At 36.3% G+C, this 20,034-nt stretch overlaps 1 protein-coding gene across 1 annotated transcript in view; it reads right to left on the bottom strand.

Moving 5' to 3' along the window:
- Positions 1 to 20,034, bottom strand: part of Orc5 (origin recognition complex subunit 5) — a 62,307-nt gene that overhangs the window by 41,027 nt on the left and 1,246 nt on the right. The window contains exons 2-6 of the mRNA XM_055613002.1: positions 18,324 to 18,416; positions 15,128 to 15,328; positions 12,158 to 12,232; positions 6,799 to 6,910; positions 562 to 692 (exon numbers count right to left, since the gene is read on the bottom strand). Of these exons, the coding sequence (XP_055468977.1) occupies positions 562 to 692; positions 6,799 to 6,910; positions 12,158 to 12,232; positions 15,128 to 15,328; positions 18,324 to 18,416 (612 nt within the window). The remainder of the gene's footprint in view (positions 1 to 561; positions 693 to 6,798; positions 6,911 to 12,157; positions 12,233 to 15,127; positions 15,329 to 18,323; positions 18,417 to 20,034) is intronic.

Genomic DNA, 20,034 nt, shown 5'->3' with positions numbered 1-20,034 from the left:
ATATAGGTAGCCTCAAAATATAATTACACAGATAGAAATTCCTACAGCAGATTTGAAAGCACACACAGAAAAGACTATTGAGAAAAGACACACCTGTAACCTAGTAATGAGGAGGGTGGAGACAGGCGGATCACTGGGACTTCCCCATGGCCAGCGTAGCAGAAAAATGTGAGCTCCAGGTCCCATGGGAGAGCCTGGCTCGAAAGAGTAAGTGACAGAGCAGAACACCTAAGAGCCTCCTCAAGCCTCTGTGTGCACACACCCACACACACATGCACACACACAAAGACACATTCAAAATAACTTAAAGAGGGAACAGATGATGAATGCAAATTTTCTTACTGGATTTAGGTATGCACTAACCCATAGACCTCAATCCTTTTAGGGTAGATTAGCCACAAAAAGCCATTTCCAAACTTCTGAAACATACTCTCAGCTTCTAGCTTGTCTCAAGATTTTCTAAATGGGAAAACATTAAAGGATATAGGCAAGCAAGTGTGTGTGTGTGTGTGTGTGTGTGTGTGTGTGTGTGTGTGTGTGCGCGCGCACGTGCATACTCACCAGATGCCTGAGCTCATTCAGATCTCGGCAGACCGTGTAGAAGACTCCGAGGAGAATATTGATGTAGGCGGCATAAAAGTCAGCTGAATACTCGGGAGGGTGGTCATGGGACAGGATCTTTTGAAGGTTCCCTGTTCATAGGACACAAACTAACTTAAATGACCAGTACAGAACCATAATCCTTATGTTCAGGATTTTATAAATATTTTTTAAAAACAAATATTTAGATTCAACAATGATTAAGGAAAATAAAGTAATTATCAGTTAGAAAGGTGTAATTTTGTGATAGAATTACTAATATTTCTTTTTCTTCCTGGCACAAAACTTGGGTTAAGCATCTCCCACTAAGTGTCTTCTAAACACACCTGAGCTTGCACCAATGAGGTGACTCGACTGCACCTCTAGATGGCTTACAGAGCAGAACAGTTGCTAGAGTTGCTACACCTTGGCCTTGGGGAAGAAGAGAAAGGCTTAAGGGCAAGTTCTTCCCAATGGGCAATGATTTAGCCAACTGCAGCATGTAAAAGAGGCTCCATGAACACCCCTAAACAATGGAGTTCAGATACAGTGCAGGATGGTGAAGGAATCCAAATGCTCGCTGCAAACACCTCAACTCTACTGGGCAGAGCTTCCAGGCTTGGGACATCTCTGCACCTCAGTTTTGTAGCTCTTCATCCAAATGCCCATATCTGTTTTGCTTCTTTTAATCTCTGACAATAATCTGACAGTAGCAAGTTCAATAGTAAGAAAGAAAGTGCAGTGCTTTCTTGAGTTCTGTGAGCCCCAAAGGCAAACTGCTAAACTAGAAGAGAGGACCATGGGAACCCCAATTTAGAGTCAGTTTTCAGAAGTCAGTCCTGCACTTGGAGATGGCATCTATCTGCAGGAGAAGCAGCTCTGTCAGGCTGAATCTGTGCTTTCTACACCAATTCCTGAAAAACAGTTCCAATAGAATTGACAAGCAATTGTTAAACTGGACCAAGCAATTGAAGAATTGATTGTTGGATGGAAAAAGAAAAAAAAGAAACCCTCAGCATTTGTTGTCAGAAAGTCTTTTTAGTAGAAATAATTCAGAATGAGTAATATAAGTGAAGCTAAAAGGCCCCACAAATGTTCTATAAAGAATCATTAAATGATGACAATAAATATAAAACAGTGACAAAGAGACAAGCTTGACATTCTTATTACTGGCAAAATAGAGATCAAAGATGAAAAGTAATACAGGTTTTAGTTAATGTTTTTTGCCTGTTAAGTATTATGAACTAGAAAAAGAGTGGGTAACACACAGAAACTCCCAAAAAACTAGGAGATCCTCTTTCTTACTTAAAAAAACAAACATAATTCATTAAATAGGAAGTTTTCTAATAATCACCGCCAAATGTTAACCTGTACTTTCTCATTACTTCTTTTGTAGGACATGCCTTGTAAGAACAACAAAGTTGCTTTTTTCACAGCTTTATGTATTGCATGCTTCAGGTCTTAACCTTATTTTCATCATGCTAAAAATTTCTAAAAGCAAAATTAGCCAGGGGGTGGCGGCACACGCCTTTAATCTCTGCACCTTGGAAGCAGAGGCAGGAGGATACCTGAGTTCAAGGTTAGCCTGGTCTACAAAGTGAGTCCCAGGATAGCCAGGGATACAGAGTGAAACCCTGTCTCAAAAATACCAAATAAATAAATAAAAATAAGTATTTATTATTCAAAATTTCCTAGCCATAGTACATGAGCTGGAATTAATTCTCACTGCAGTATCCTCTGACTTCATGGTGCAATCTACTCCTCAGACCTTTTGGTTAAGAACTGTTGGACCACAATGAGAACCTTATGCCTGTTCTCCAGAAGTGCAGGTCTTCTGCACAATTTCAGGTATAAAGTAATCTGGGATTTTCTGACAAAGTTAATTTCCTTTTGTTTAGGTTGTCATTAGCCAAATCTTTTAACGATGCCACTTACCACCAGATCTAGATTAATTAGCTACTCTCATTTGTGACATTATTTAGATATAGCTACTGGATCAAACAATGGACTAAAAATGTACAGAACTAACAATGTAAACTCAGCTAACAGTTATATATTGTATCAAGGTGATATTTTAAACATAGCAGGTAAGAAGAAAGCATTTCTAAAGCTATTTTCAATCTTACAGAATTACCCTAAGGGGACAATAGATGGAAGATTATTATATTCATAACAAAACTACTAGGAAAAAAAATCCACAAGGTTAAAACTTGACTTTTTAGCCTATGTACTTTCACATGCTAATATACTTTAAATATAATGTCACTACATTTTAAAAAAAAAACTATGCTTGGAAAATAGTTGGTATACTAAAAAATTTGCAATTAGAAATAAAGGTATTTATATATAAGCTATCATATAACAGGATGGATAGAAAAAAAGAGCAAAAAGGAGGAGATGGCTGGCTGGATGAACACTGAAAAGTTGGTACATAAATGCACAGATGAGGAAATCTGGGGAACAGTCGTGTTTCCAACTCAAGGCTGCACTCCTGTAGCATCATGGACGTTGCAGTAAATACATCCCTCCAATAACGCTTGGTTTCCCATAACAAAGTTCATTAGATATTGCCACTGGCCTGTTTCAGCCATGAGGACATTCTCAGTAAATTGCTCTAAAACTGCTATAAGAACAACCCCACTGCTTGAGTATTGACTACATAAAAGGAGTAAGGTCTACTGTGCCCAAGTCATGTCTAACCTACTAGCCTAGGACTATTCCAAGTAATAACAATAATTAAAAAAAGTCTCATTCCTAACAAATGCTGAACTACCAGGTAGCAAACAAAAAGGAAAGAAAAACCTCTAGATTGGTCTGTGTATCTTACAGTTTTGCTTTTAGGGCATGATCTACCACAGAAAGAAAAGCCGCCCTAATATAGACAAAACTTTTCTGTAATGAAGAATTAACAGTGGATGGATATAATCAAACTTCAAACAAGCAATAAAGGACCACAGTACCTGGAGAAGCTAAATTTAGCCCTGGAATAATAAAAGAGGTGAGTCCTACCATCAAACCACTTCATGTTATCTATCTATCTGTCTATTTGTCTTTCCTTCTGTTCGTCTTTCCATCTGTCTATCTATCATCTATCAATAGAGTCTCTTTATGAAGCCTTGGCTGTCCTGAAACTCTCTATATAGACCAGATTGGCCTTGAGTTCTGAGATCTGTCTGCCTCTACCTCCCAAGTGCTGGGATTAAAGTCCTGTGCCACTACACCTGGCTCAACCAGGTTTTTTAACCAGTTCTGTACAAAAAGAGTCCCAAACGAGCTCAATAATCTCAGAGTCGAGGAGAAAGAGGATGGGGTAGAGTTAGGACAGCTTGAATCTTCAGGCCGTGTATCCAACGGCATAGAACTATTCTAGAGCAATGCAAAAAAGTGTATGTGTATGTGTTGGGGGGGGGGGGAATGGACAAAAACCTGAGTTCATATAAATTCACATATACACAGAACAAAACGAAAGGCCAAATAAGAACAACTTCTGGGGATCAGAGGGAAGGACAAAGGCCAATTATTGAGAACTAAAGGTCAGACAATTCCCAACTTACATGGGTTTATTAATTCTTCATGGTACTTTTAGTTAGAATGCACAGACCATGATGAATATATGGGACATTCAGTAAAGATTCCAGTGGTGTTAGGTCTTAGAGAGAGAGAGAGAGAGAGAGAGAGAGAGAGAGAGAGAGAGAGAAAACATCTAAAAATTAGCCCTGGAATAAAAGTTATTCTTCTCCCAGAACACATCAAGCATAGCCTAAAAATATTCAAATCACAATGTCTATAATTCAGCTTTTTAAAAAGTAGATAAATGAAGCATAATATTCAGGAAAAAAGAAAAAAAAGGCCAGTAGAAAGAAAACCAAAATAAAAGAGGTAATAGGTTAGTATATTATAAATATATTCGTATACTTAACAGTATTTAAAAAAAACAAAAACAAAAACAAAAAGCAGTCTAATGATCAAGAATTCCAGAGGATAGCAAGATTAATGGCAGGAAAAAAGGACAGTGAATTTAAAAACAGAGAAATAAAAACTATGCAAAAAAAAAAAAAAAAAGTAAAGGAAAAGGGATTTTAAGGTTAAATAAACTGCAATGGGACAATGTCACATGACATAAAACAGTACAGTCCTGGGGAAAATGAGAGTCCTAAGTGGGTCAAAGCATGTGAAGAAATAATAACTAAGTTTTGCTCGGATCAATGGTTTTCAACCTGTGGGTCTTGACCCCTTTGGGTTCATGAACTCCCCTTTCACAGGGTCACCCAAGACCATCAGAAAACAGATATTTACATTGCATCCATAACAGTAGCAGAATTATAAAGTAGCAACAAAAATAATTTTGGTTGGGGGGTCACCACAACATGAAGAACTATATATTAAAGAATCACAGAATTAGGAAGGCTGAGAACCACTGGCTTAGATGAAACTACATTTATAGATCTAGAATAACAAAAACATATTAGACAGAATACATGACAAAAGCTATTTTCTTTCTTATATTTATATTTAATTAAAACCAAAAGAATATTATAGGCTTCTAATAAGTAGTACCAAGGGGCTTAAAATAAGGAAGGAAAACAAAGAACATAGATGGAACACATAGTTGAGATGGAACATTATAAGTCACCGAGTTTTTCAAATTGTTATAGAGCAGGACTTAACCTATGCTGACAACAACTAAACCAAATCTAATCAAGCTTATCATGATCTCTTCAAACAAAAAACAAAATGCAGAAGCCCACTGCTAAAAGACAGTAATCTTCTGTATGTAGTAAAGACCAGAAAACAAGACTTTCAAATTGGCCCCCTGACTATAATTGGAAAGGTGTACCTAAAACCAAAACTATAAAAATGACACACCTATCAATTAACATGATTAACAAGTTAACAAGTTAACCATTCACTGCTAATCCCTCTGCCTTGATTTCATGCTTCCAATAATCTGGTTTATTGGGTTATATCCAGTTAATGACTCATTTTTAATAGAAAATGTATAATGATAGTGTTCATGCTATAAACACTATACATGAGTATATTATATTATACAAACACTATATATGTTTGTAGTGCTTAAAAGGCACTAAAACTTTATTTAATAGATGTAACATGGCTCCATTTATCATACAGTTAAAAGGTCTTGTTTTCATATAATGCAACCCTAGAATGATTGTTATATTTGATTTTATCCTGAAAATTCATCCATGCTATTTTATATCTTAAAAAAAAAAAAACAGATTTTACAATTATACCAAACTTGTACTTTCTTGATGTAGAAAAACCAATATAATGTCACAGACCCAAAGTAATTGTTTAATAAATCCTTTAATTTAAGCTTTCTTTCCTATTATTTCCTCCTCCCTCCCCCATTTTGTGATTTCTATGGACAAGAAGCTACTAAAAATAAAGTCTTTACCTATTTTGAGCTCCTTTAAATAAAAAAGTTAATTAGCTAAAGCAAGAGGTGTTATTTGGCATCTGTTCTTGTGAAAACAGGCAAAAATGTGTTGCTCTTGGCAATGAATGTTTATAGCTCATTAGCTGAGAGGGACAGTGTTAACAAGGCCACGATCCTGGGATGCTTTTTTCTCACAGCCGCTCCACCACCTTATGCTCCATAGCTATAGTCTTCGAGTCAGAAGCATTATCTTTGTATAGCAAGAGCTCAAAATTCAACAACACGGAAGCACTGTGTTCTTCCAAAGAGAACAAATATTAGAACCTTTAAAATTTAAGATCAAATACAGTCCCCAAGAAAACAGACAAGACAAACAGACAGTTGGCAGAGTAAGAGTTACAGCAATGACAAACAAAATTTATTGAATCAAGATACATTCAACATGGCACTTAATCCAAGTACATGGTAAAGATTTCTCTGCAGTTCTCTGTCACCAATCCAGCATGATTCTTATTTGTGTGGATGTAGTATATACACAGTGTTTATGTATGTATATATAATTAATATATATAATCAAAGCTGCTGAACGTACACCATTAACAAACATGAGACCTGCTTATTTAGGGACCATGAGAATAGGTCCTTCACAGCTTAAAATTAAAACTGCTATAAATGCAGAAATATAGCATATAGTTGAGACTGGCAACAAGCACAAACAGGTGAGGATATGAAAGTATTTCACTCTAAACATGCTATAGATCAACACTTTGAACACAAAAACTTAACAAAGATTATTTATTCAAACAAGAAAAACTTACCTATGCTATAATCTGGGAAATATAAGACAAATGGCTCAAAGCATCCGGTATTTGGACGAAATTTTTCCCAAATAATCTCACTGAGAAAGATAACAGTCACATTTCTGTCAGTCTGCAGAGAAAAAGAAAGAAAAGTAACTTAGTGTTTAGGAATCTGAGGACAGTAATTCCCTTTGGATTTATCTTCAACTAAATTCAGCAAAGCTTATTATGTAGCAAATCATTTGCATATTAGTAGACCATATTTAGAAAACGTAATCAGAGAGCTCAACCACTTGTGAATTTTCATACATAATTGCTTGGAATTTTCATAAAACTGTAGGTTAATCAACATTTCAGTTATTCATGAACACTAGGGCAGTCACACAGGGACTTATTTTTTAGAATTAACAAACACATCATCTTGTAAATTAAGACAAAATCTTTATGAGATTTTTAAAAAATCATAGGCTATTAATTAATCAACAACAAGAAAAGATAATCTAGCATTTCCTATTATTAAAATAGCTACAGCAACTCAGAGAAAAAGAAACATGGAGTTGGATAAAAGTAGATCTGCCACATTGTATAACTTCATATTATTAAGAAAGTCTTCTGTGTGTTTTCAAATTATTGAGAAAAACTAATGGCCACAATATAGTAAAAATATAAATAACTATGATGAACAATACCTCCCCCATCACCAATGCAAAGTAAAAGAGTTATCTTTTGAAATGTGTTTAAATATTACATTTAGTATACCACAATGAATAATAAAAGTAAATATTATCCTTTAATAGACTGGGCACAAATGCCTGGGCACGCCAGCCAGAGAGAATTTATCTGCTCATTCCTTTGTATTTTCCCATGCTCTTTTTGGCACCCTTGAGGCTAACAATGCAGATGTGATATCTGCTCCTGTCTACAAGTATTCTTAGGACCCTCTCTCATCAATTGCACTATTTTGTGATGATTTACTATTTGACTCCTAGCAAGTAAGCTTTGTGCCTGCTGTTTTGTATTACTTAGAAAAATAATTCCTTTGATTAACAAAATCAGTTCAATGAATGAATGAATAATTCTATAAAAAATTGATCATCTTTATGAGAGAAAGGAAGATGTTAGAGGCATAGAGGTCCTAGTACAGACAAGCACTGTTTATCATGGAGAGGTATCTGAATGGAAAAGATACAAACCAAATACCTGAATTCGATGCAGAAAGCTGAGTGGATTTTGTTAATGACCTGGTGATCTTTTTGCTATTTGTGGAGGCAGACCTCACCACCTTTTGCTATAGAGGCAGACCTCACTCAAATTCTCCAGAATGATTGTCCCTGACTCTTTCTTCCCCAGACTGTCACCCATCCTCAGGGGAGATGTCACATGTACTCTGTGCCCTGCTGGCCTCTATGCTATCTCAGAAACCGCACTAGATTCTAGGCCTTAAGCTATAGAGGCCACCCTTGTGGTCACATATACTCTGTAAAGGAGTTTCTACCTTGTCACACCTTAAGCCTCATTGTTCACCTGGAACTGGAATGACTATTGCCTGTAAACAATTTCGCACATTGTACTGTGTTTTAATATGCGGACAATGAACCATGGCATTGGACTCACCAGAGTCTGATCTGATTGGTGAACTCAGTCTGCCCTGGGTACTTATTCTTATCTCTTCCTGCAATTTGCTTCCCTTCCTGGATACCTGCAGGGAACCCTTCAGGAAAACTTCCTCACAAATGCAATGCCAAGGTTCCACCACTGAGCTATACACCAGCCCCAAAGGAAAGATTTTTCAAATGCTTTATCTTAGAAAGTCATTGATTAGTTTCTTTAGATGTACAGATTTTAGTATGTTTATCCTATACCATGTGTCTAATACCCACTTTTAAGTCAGTACATACTGTGTGTGTCTTTCTGCTTCTGGGATACCTCACTCAGGATGATCTTTTCTACATCCCACCATTTGTCTGCAAATTTCATGATTTCCTTGTTTTTAATTGCTGAGTAGTATTCCATTGTGTAAATGTACCACAATTTCTGTATCCATTCCTCCATTGAGGGACATCTGGGTTGTTTCCAGGTTCTGGCTATTACAAATAAAGCTGCTATGAATATGAACATGGTTGAGAAAATGTCCTTGTTGTGTACTTGAGCATATTTTTGGATATATGCCCAGGAGTAGTATACCTGGATCTTGAGGTAGCACTATTCCTATTTGTCTGAGAAAGCGCCAAATTGATTACCAAAGTGGTTGTACCAGTTTATATTCCCACCAGCAATGGAGGAGGGTTTCCTTTTCTCCACATCCTCTCCAGCATGTGTTGTCACTTGAGTTTTTGATCTTAGCCATTCTGATGGGTGTAAGGTGAAATCTCAGGGTCATTTTGATTTGCATTTCCCTGATAGCTAAGGATGTTGAACATTTCTTTAAGTGTTTTTCTGTCATTCAGTATTCGTCTATTGAGAATTCTCTGTTTAGCTCTGTACCCCTGAGATACAGATTACTTTTTTTGGATTTAATCTAATTGTATTACTTGATTTGTTGCTGTTTAACTTCTTGAGTTCTTTATATATTCTGGATATTAGAAAAATGGCCACCTTACCAAAAGCAATCTACAGATTCAATACAATTGCCATCAAATTACCAACACAATTCTTTACACACCTTGAAAGAAAAATTCTCAACTTCATATGGAATAACAAGAAAGCCAGAATCACTAAAACAATCCTCTACAATAAAAGCTCTTCTGGAGGTATCTCCATCCCTGATCTCAAGCTGTACTATAGAGCAACAGTAATAAAAACTGCATGGTACTGGCATAGAAACTGACTGGTGCATCAATGGAATCGAAGAGAAGAAGACACAGAAATAAACCCATGCCATTATGGACACCTGATTTTTGACAAAAATGCCAAAACCATACAATGGAAAAAGGATAGCATCTTCAACAAATGGTGCTGGTCTAACTGGATGTCTACATGTAGAAAAATGCAAATAGATTTATACTTACCACCCTGCACAAAACTAAAGTCCAAGTGGATCAAAGACCTCAATATAAAACCAGATACACTAAACCTGTTAGAGGAAAAAGTGGGGAAGAGCCTTGAACTCATTGCCACAGGAGACAACTTCCTGAACAGAACACCAACAGCATGGGCTCTAAGATCAACAATTAATAAATGGGACCTCATGAAATTGAAAAGCTTCTGTAAAGCAAAGGACACTGTTATCAAAACAAAAGTCATTGGTTTTTTTTGTAAAAAATAATTCTGAATTTATTTAGGCTTAAGAAGTATGCTCTGTCTACATTCTTGATGATACAGCTCATGGAAAAATCAACAGATTTCTTTTAATTTATTTAGTGTGTTCGCATGTGTAGGCACGCTTGAGCACCACAACATGACTGTGGAGATCAGAGGACAACTTGTTGGAGTTGGGTCTTTTCTTCAATCATCTTGGTTTCAGGTAATGAACTTGGTTTCAGGCTTCACTGAGCCTGAGCCATTTTGCTAGTTCACTAACACTGAGCCATTTTGCCAGTTCAAAAGGCATTTTATATAAATAAGTTAAAGATATATGGAGAAAATAAAAAATAAAACAAGATCAATGATTTTAAGTTGGCAATATTTTCATCAAAATACTTTTAGTATGCAATGAATTTTATCATAATTTAAATTAAATTGACTCATATACTTAATGTAAAAAAACAGAAAATGTTTTTATTAAGTACTCTGAAATGAAATATAATTGAAAATCAGGCATTTTTACAGAAAAGTTAAACTAATAGTTCCCTTTTCTAGTGGAAATTACAGTAAACCTTACATTTTCTCCAAATTGTTTCTATGATTAAAACCAAAAATAAGTGAATGGCCTAATTACGGCTAACGTCACCTAAATACCATTATTTGGTCTACAGAGAAAATATAAAGGGCAACAACACTCTAGGTAGCAAGTATGGGAAACACTGAGTGAAAGCATGCAAAAGCCCACACACATCAACAAATCAAAACAAACTAACAAAAATGAAAGGACAAAAAGCAGACAAGCACCATGTAACAGGAGTAACTCACGCCAAGAGTTATCCACAGACCCCAATGCCTATTTATTATCCTGCCATCTATCTCCCCTCCCCACACTTCTTGACAAATGTGAACCACAGGAGTCCATATTTTGGGAGACAACGATTTCAGTGACGCCTGGGAAGCCCCTTAAACTTTTAAATTGCAATCATTTAAATTAGAACTGTTTCCAAAGGCTCATGTATTTAAATAGCTGGCCCTTGGTTGGTTTGCAGCTGGGAAGGACACAGAACCTTTAGGGGGCAGAGCCTTACAGAAGGAAGTAAGGAAGAGCTAGCCTTACACCTGACTTCCTGTTTCTTTCTTGTCCCCTCCCCTTCCTTCTTGTATAGGAATGGAATGGAATCAGTGGCTTCCTAACTGACATCCTGGCCTCAGAACCTGCTGCAACGCCCGCCGCATGGTGGACAGCAACTCTTCTGGAACTGTAAGGCAAAAATAAACCCTTCCTGCACAAGGTTACTGTTCTGTCACAGCAGTCCCTCATGACTGGACACTGAATTTCCCTTTCAGAGAAGGAAGAAGACTCAGTACAATGTTACACTCAACATTTTATTACAAACAAGCATGCAGCCAGGATGCTCAAACTGCTGCTAAGATAATAAAAGCAAATTAAACATATACAGCAACCACAAAGTCATCAACACTTAAATTACTCTCACCTGAAAAGGACAGACAGTACTGTTCTGCTTAGCCAGCTCCTTGCTCTGTGTGAGCAAACTCCTAACAGGAGATATGCACAGCTGTGTTGAACCTAGCACTCCTATACAGATACTGGTGAAGATTAAATTCTCTCATCAATTTTCTTTTTTCAAATTATTAAAATTTTTGTGCTTTTACTCTATGATAATTACTCTCTAAACTGACACATGCATATAAATCTTTTCTACTTACTATTTTTGCATTAGGCTATGACAATTACAGTTGTTTTGAGACTGTTTAATGATAACATAATAGTAGAGTGAAGACTGCATGCTGATACTGAGTGGCTAGCAGAGAGAAATCCAGATGATCACACTTTCGTAGATTTAAATGAAAGGATATTTAAGCATTATTGTAGAATTCAATGTCTAGCCTTCTCCCACTGAGTGAATACTTAAAATTCTTTAACAGACAGCAAATTATTTATAATTGAAATTTAGAAGCTAATTTAGTAATTCTATCAAGTCATAAATTAATATTACTATGGTAAGACCTGAACTTTAATTATGACAGAGAAATATGAAAAACGCAACATATGGGACAGGGAGCAGATCTTCTAATCTATTATGAGGGAAAGCCACTCTCAAAAATGACTTACCAATTCTTGCAATCTGAGGAACCCAGGCAAAAGATTGGCTTCCATATCTCTTAGATATTCAGCTTTATCTAGAACCTTTAAAACGAGATGTCTACATGAAAATCAATTCATAATGTATTTTATAAAGCATGACATACTGTAAGATTTTTTTTAAACTTTTCATGCTACAAAGAAAACTTGTAACTTTTTATCATAAATTTGGATTTACTTTCTGACCAAAGTTAGAGTACAGTTTCCTCCTGAGGAATAAGCCTTAACTCTAATGAGACAGTGACTGACACCCCCACACATTTATGGCACTTTTGCAACAACGGGCAGATCTCGCAGGCTCCACGTTACTATACTCACAGGTTCACTGGTGAGTAAGACTGTTGATGATTGTTCTCCCGCAACAGCCAGCAAAGCACCCGACACTACATAAACTGACACTATGAAAACTAGGCAGAGGGGAAAGCTTCCAAGTTAGTAACAGCTTGACGTAACTCATTTTTTAATAGTCAAATTGTCTTATACTTGGTCAGTATGATCCTCTTCAAATTGGCTCCCATGTTTTTCAGTCACTGATATTTTCCTAGCTTTGAAACATGACAACATGGCCTGTGTTATCTAGTGCATTTTCTGCAGAGAACTAAGGTCCCCTTCTCTACAGAGGAGCCTATCTTGTATCAGAAACATAGACACTTTAATAATAGATCTTATTGTAAGTTACATAATCACTTAATTTAGGAACAAAAAAAAGATGCAAGATATAGTTTTCCTGAATAATCCAGATATTTTATATCCATTTTACTAACAGAGAACTTGTAAAAATATATGAGAATAATCATATTTAAAATATTTAATTCCTAGTTAGTTTAGACAAACTAAAGCTACAACTTACTGCAATAAAGATATAAATGAAAATTAAGTTTTTCCACTACACAGTCTCATTAGGAAATTTCCCATCAATCTCCATTTAAATAATTCTAATCTAAAACAGACTAACTAAAAAATAAAAAAAAAGATCTACTTTAATGAAAAAAAAAAAACACAAAGCAAAAACATCAAATTAAGAGTCTATTCTTTTAATCTGATAATGATGAACTGCTATAATTAATGATTTCATTATTCCAATTAATGATCCTTCTTCAAAAGCTATTATCAGATAACTACGATTTTAAAGGAAAACTGAGATGTGAATATTTTTCTTAATGATTCATAGTAAGGCATTTTAGAAGATTCTCAATTTATAAGCCATTTTAACAAGCAGAAAATTCTTAGTCAACTTTCTATATTATTTCCAACGTAATAAAGTATATAGATTTATAGTTACAGACCATTCCATAAACTTACTCTAAAAACATGCTCGACACCAAACACCTGTACACTTTTCTACCCTTACTGTTTAGCCAAATAACAAATGTTTGCTAGGTATTTGCACTGGTCTATGGGATATGAGAAATGAATATTCTCCCATCCTTACCCTAGCTCTCTCTCCTTTCTAATCTAACTCGTCCTGCAAATTCTAGTTGCTAAAGCCAGCCATATATTCTAGGGCCAATCCTCCTTATTTTCTATCAATTACATTTTTTAAATCATCCTTCTCTAAGAGCACATTTATATATTTAGATATTTCAAGTTCTACAGATATGGCCCTCTATGAATATGAAAGACATTCAGTCCCTACATTATGAAACAATTTTCATAATATTAAAACGGTATTTGCCCTTTTCATCATGTTGAAACATTTGCACTGTATAAAACCCAACAGTGAGTTAAACACGAGTCACCTTAGCATACATCAAAGAAATGGTGCGAATTACTAGTAGTCATTGCATTGGGCTGGAAAGATGGCCAGAGCACCTGCTACTCTTCCAGATAACCTGGGTTGGATTCTCAGCGCCCACATGGAAGCTTGCAACCATCTATAACTTCAGTTCCAGGGGATCCAATGCTTTCTTCTGACCTTTGTCAGCTCCAGGCACACATGTGGTACATAGATGTACATGCACACAAAATACCCATACACATGAAATAAAATAAATGAATTTTAAAATAAAAAACCTTCCACTTCTTACAAGACAGAAAACATGTTTTTTTGTTTTTGTTTTGTTTTGTTTTGTTTTTTCCGAATTGCCTGCAAAGGCAAACTAAGAACAATGAATATTCTATAAAACAAAGAAATCTTTGAAACATACAGAGAAAAAGCAGACAGCTCACATTAGAGATTTTCTCATCACCTGGTTTGTGTTTTTGTCCCTCGTATCTCCGAAATGTGCTAAACATGCCAGCAAAGGAGGAAAACAGTAGGAACAGACCAAAAGAGCTCCAACAAGGAAGTGCTCTCTCTGGCTACAGGAGCAGGAACGGGAAAGCCTGGCAGGCTTCTAAGATACTGCACACTGAGTAGACTTAACACCTCGCTAAAGTCTCAGTCTTCATGTCTGTTCTTTCTTATCTCATCCTCCTCTGAACACTGGCATATTACATAAGCACACGGAATGCCACATCTCTCAGGTCCAAGGCTCATCTGTATTATAGCTAACTGTACTGGTAACTTAATCTAGTCTCGTAGTGCCTGTATGTTCATCGCCCCAAAATTAGATCTCCATACTGGACCACTAAACCCAAATCAACCTGTCCTCCCTTAAGATGTTTTTGTTACAATGAGCAAAGTAACTAATGATCCTACTATTCTTTTTGGTCCGTCTCAGATCTTATCACCTCATGAAGCTGTACCAGATCACTAACATCAGTACTTCGCACACCCTGGCTAGATTTATTCTATTCTGCGTGTTGTCTTATGGAAGTAGGTGTTACAACTCTTCTGTAGAGCAAAGCTCCCTTTTAATAGCAGCTCTGACACATTTTTGTATCACAAAAGCACCTTTCACAGAGCACTATACAAAAAGACTCAAAATAAATATATGGAAGTGCATCTATTGCACAGTTTTCAAATTAAGAATGATATGATCACATCAAATTACTTACAATATATACAGTCTGATCCTTGAGATGTTCAGCACTGGTCACTTGCTTAAACAACCGAACAAAGTCATTAAATGTTTCACAGGTCATTTCTGTAGGACATCCTGACTCTGAAGAATTAAGACGATTCAGCTTGTTTAAAATTTGTTCCAAAAGTAGTCTCAAAGTAAAGCACTCAACACAATTCACAAAGGCATGCGGAAGCTGAAAACAAAAAACAAAACAGGGTAAACAAAAAACATGAACAATAAAGTTTCTGTGGGACAGCCTCTAATTCCCTCTGTTAATCCATACCCTACTGATGTTCATCCATCCTATGTCCCAGGAACCTGACTGTACAAATTCCAGGCCCTGGCTGGAGACATCAACAGGAAGCAGCAGCTAGGGCCTGAAACAGAGCTGTTGAAGGAAACAGTTCAGTATTTCTTCCCTGGACAGTCCACTTTGGCAGCGTCTACATTCTGTTACAAAAGGCCAGAGCTCAAGCTGGGTACACCTTTTTTGTAAGGCTACTGGTCTTGCTGATCTCTGGCAACAGTGATTCACTATGGTTCCTTGAGGTCTGGGGCTGGTTAAGGCCATAATAAATTACTGTTCCTTTTTGATTCCCTTAAAACTTCTTCAACCTTTGTAAACAGTCCCTTCCTTAAATAACTTCAGTGTTGTTATCTTCTAGGACCCAAAGTAAATTGGTATTTTCCTCTCAAAGTATTATTATAAAGAAAACAAATAACTTTTGAAGGTTAAAATTCCTAGTAAGAAATTTGTTTATTAGAGAATTTTATTTGCTAGTAGGTTACATTTATTAATGAGAGAGGTGCCATCAGTATTTGCTAACCTCCTTTACCCTCATTTCCTTAGGTAGAACACTCACAATGTCTGCTAAGATACGTAAGATACGTATCTTGTTTACTTTTGTGTGACTGAAATAATAGCATCTTTTTTCTAAGGATATATTTGGTTATATATAACAGAAGCAGTAATAATCCCATCTAATACTGATTAATTTGTTGCAAAAGTAACAAAATGTTAAAAATGTAATACATCTTTTAAACATAAAACTTCCTTGCTTCATGATTTTGTTTAACAGGTACCTTCTGGATACACACAAGCTGAAGACCAAAGACCTTGTAAACAGAGTCTAAAGCCAAATACGAAACCCAGGCACCTGTGTGTTTAAAATGGCAGTTGAGAAAGAATCTATCCAGCAGGGTATTACAGCAGATGCTGAGACTTAAAGCCAAATTTTGGGCAGAGTGCAGGGAATCTTATGAAAGAAGGGGGAGACAGAAAAACCTGAAGGGGACAGGAGGTCCACAAGGAGAGCAACAGAACCAAAAAATCTGGGCCCAAGGGTCTTTTCTCAGACTGATACTCCAACCAAGAATCATGCATGGTGATAACCTAGAACCCCTGCACAGATGTAGTCCATGGTAGCCCAGTCTCCAAATAGGGTCCCTAGTAAGGGGAACAGGGACTGTCTCTGACATGAACTCAGTTGCTGGCTCTCTGATCACTTCCCCCTGAGGGGGTGGGCAGCATTACCAGACCACAGAGGAAGACAATGCAGCCAGTCCTGATAAGACCTAATAGGCTAGTGTCAGATGGAAGGGGAGGAGGACCTCCCCTATCAGTGAACTGGGGAAGGGGCATGGGAGGAGAAGAGGAAGGACACAAGGGAGGGGGCTACAGTTGGGATACAAAGTGAATAAATTGTAATAAATAAATTAAAAATTTTTAAAAACAAAACAAAATAAAATGGCAGCTTATCTTTGGGATCAAAGACTAATATCTAAACCTTGAAGTATGCCAAACACTGTGTATACGAGGACAATACATAAAAAAAATTACATCCAGGAAACACAAGACACACAGACACACAGACACACACACACACACACACACACACACACAAAATCACAGTTGAGAAGATTAAATATTATGCATACAATAAAATTAAAAGTGTTAAAACCACAGAACAGGGGTACATTTAACATAGCATCAGAAGTAAGGAAACACTTCCCAGAAGAGGTAGGGAAAAAAGGCTAAATTAGCATTTGTCAATAAAGATGACGACAGTAAGTAGAGGAAAGCCATTCCAAGGAGTGGACGCAACACAGACCAAAGTTTGTAACACAATAGGAACTATACGTAATTCATCAGGCCATCTTAAACATGCATCCGTGGAGCTTAGGCAAGACTAGAGTTAGCAGACGGAAGCTTGTGGCCTGCACATCTGCTTCTGTGTGCGCAGCTGCTGCAGATCACAGCCATGCCCGTTCATGTAAATATTGCTACTGCTGACTTAGGACATGAACAGGAGTGTGGTTATATACATTAACAGCATCTGGACTTTATTTTAACTGCTTACAATACTATGCTGTAATGCATTTTTTCATGTGTTAACATTTACTTATCACAGCAATCCCAAAGGCTGACTACTTGTCCCAGTATGAAGATAGGGAAGGCACTAGGTGGTGAATCCAGAAGAAGAAAATGAGTCTACCAGACTCATCTGAATCACCCGAATACTGACCTGAAGGTGCATGAGTAGGTCACAGGATGAAAAAGAAATTATAATTAGGAGACATGCAGAAATACTTGGAACAAGCAATGCTACATGAAACTGAGATAGCAATGGCCAAGAATAAATACAGATGAAGTCATGACTTTACAATTGAATGTATTAGATTGTTTTACTGCAGGAATGAGGATACAAAAAGAACTTATAAAAAAATTCTGACAGCTGTACTAATGATGAAGATTATTCAAACAGGAAATTTGGAAAGAAGATGATGGAAGTATGTTCAGCTTTACACATGCTTTCTGTGAAATTACACATAAATTCTATGAAAAATCAGAATCATCAGAATCAATATTACAAAAAGAAAGTCAAAAAGAACCATGTTAAAAAGCAAATTCAAGTTATTTTTAAAAGAATCTATTACTTGTGTGTCGATAAAAGAGAGAAAAATCAGACTTAACTTAAAACTTTTTAATGTTAGGGTTCAAGTTATTTAATAACAAGTAGGTTTTGAAGTTTATACACATTGAAAGTATTCCAACAAAATCTGGGCAGAAATACTTTATACAAATATACTCTAGAGAAAGGTAAACTTGAATAAAACATCCAGATCCATTCCACCTGTAGCAATTAGGAATAAGGATCCATTAATACCAGGATCAGGGTTATCCTCACCTCTAAAGTCTTCAACAAGGTCTGTGTGACATAGGTCTTCCCACTGGCAGTATGTCCATAAATAAAGATGGATGGAAAGCTGAAATGGTGTCTCTAGGAAAGAAAAGACAAGGTTCTTTCAGTCTCTATGAAACCATAAATGAACATTTACCAATTTGTAAGAAAGTTTTATTGGTTCGGTATCATACTAAATTCAATTTTAGTGGTGCATACATATAAGTTCTTAAGATTCTGAACTTGAATTCAACTTGACGTGCTTTCCTTTATGAATTTATCTTGTAAAATTATATGTGGCCATTATTTTTTATGTATTTTATATAACCATACTTTTATTATTAAATGTATTTCCAAACTCAAACTCTTGCATTCTCAACTTTCTAAGAGATTTAAGGAAATTTTCCAGGATAATTTTGTCTATACTACATTTTTATCTTAATCTTTCTCAAAGATCTAATGTCCTTGTAGGCTACAATTTCCTTATACATTTTAATGTTTGAAACTAAAACAATGCAACACAAGAGACATTTTTGAGATCTTACTCCTAGGAAATCTTAAAGAATACCTCTAAACTATGCATAATCACTTACCTTGGCATAAGTGTATACACTTCATTAAATCAAACCCTGGTAAAATCTACATAGCGGTGTATATATTGGTTATAGGGACACAATTCAGTGGCATGTCACTTGCTAAGAATGTGCAAGGCTCTAGATCTGATCCCTACCACCACAAAAAAAGTTAACTAACATGCATATGCACAAGATGTTTTTGTAATACATTAAGTCAGAAGCAAACTGTCAGAAGTATTACTGGCCTATCCAATTATGCCAATATGCCTTATTTACTTGATGAACATCAAACATTCATGAGACAGCCATAAAAGAAACTGAGCACCACAGAAAACAGTTTAAGATAGGTTAAACTCAGAAGGATTTATAATCTACTGGGGAGGCATAAATTTAAAAAATAATTTCAGATATCACTGCATAAGCAAAAAGGAAACTTTTGGTAACCATCAACAGCTTTGTTTTTTTGTTTGTTTGTTTGTTTGTTTGTTTTCGAAGCTAGATGAAATCTGATTTTCTGGAATCCTGTCACACTTGTCTACTTCTGCTATTTGGTACCTAATATAATCTTCCATGCCCTAACAGGCTTTTAGCACTGTGATAAATAGCATGACCAAGAGCAACTTGGGGAGGAAAGGGTCTATTTCAGCTTACAGTTATAGATCATCATGAAACTGGGACAAGAATTCAAGGCAAGAACTTGAAGAGGAAGGCCTCTTACTGACTTGCTCCCTATGGCTTCTTGAGCTTCTTTTCTTTATCACCCAGACCACCTTCCCAGGAGTGACACAGTGGGCCGGGCCCTCCCACATCAATCATCAATCAAGAAAATGCCCTACAGACTTGCCTATAGGCTATCTGTTGGAGGCATTTTTTTTTCAATTGAGGTCTCTCTTCCCAGATAACTTTAAGCATGTCAAACTGATAACAAAACTAACCAGCACACTCCCCTTTATAACAACTTTTATATTGTTATAGTTAAAACGACTTTACAATTACTTATCTTTTCACTATCATAAACCTCACTAACATCTGTTAACAAGAGAGAATCTGGCCCAGCGTCATACAGAGAGGAAGTGCTCAGCAAATACACATTTGCTAAACATACAAACGAATCTTCTAAGAAACATGAGCTAGATCTCTTT

This window comes from Psammomys obesus, unplaced genomic scaffold (assembly GCF_907164565.1).
Source record: "Psammomys obesus unplaced genomic scaffold, mPsaObe1.curated_primary_1811, whole genome shotgun sequence".
NCBI classification, from domain to species: domain Eukaryota; kingdom Metazoa; phylum Chordata; class Mammalia; order Rodentia; family Muridae; genus Psammomys; species Psammomys obesus.
This window is presented reverse-complemented; position numbering and strand designations above follow the sequence as displayed.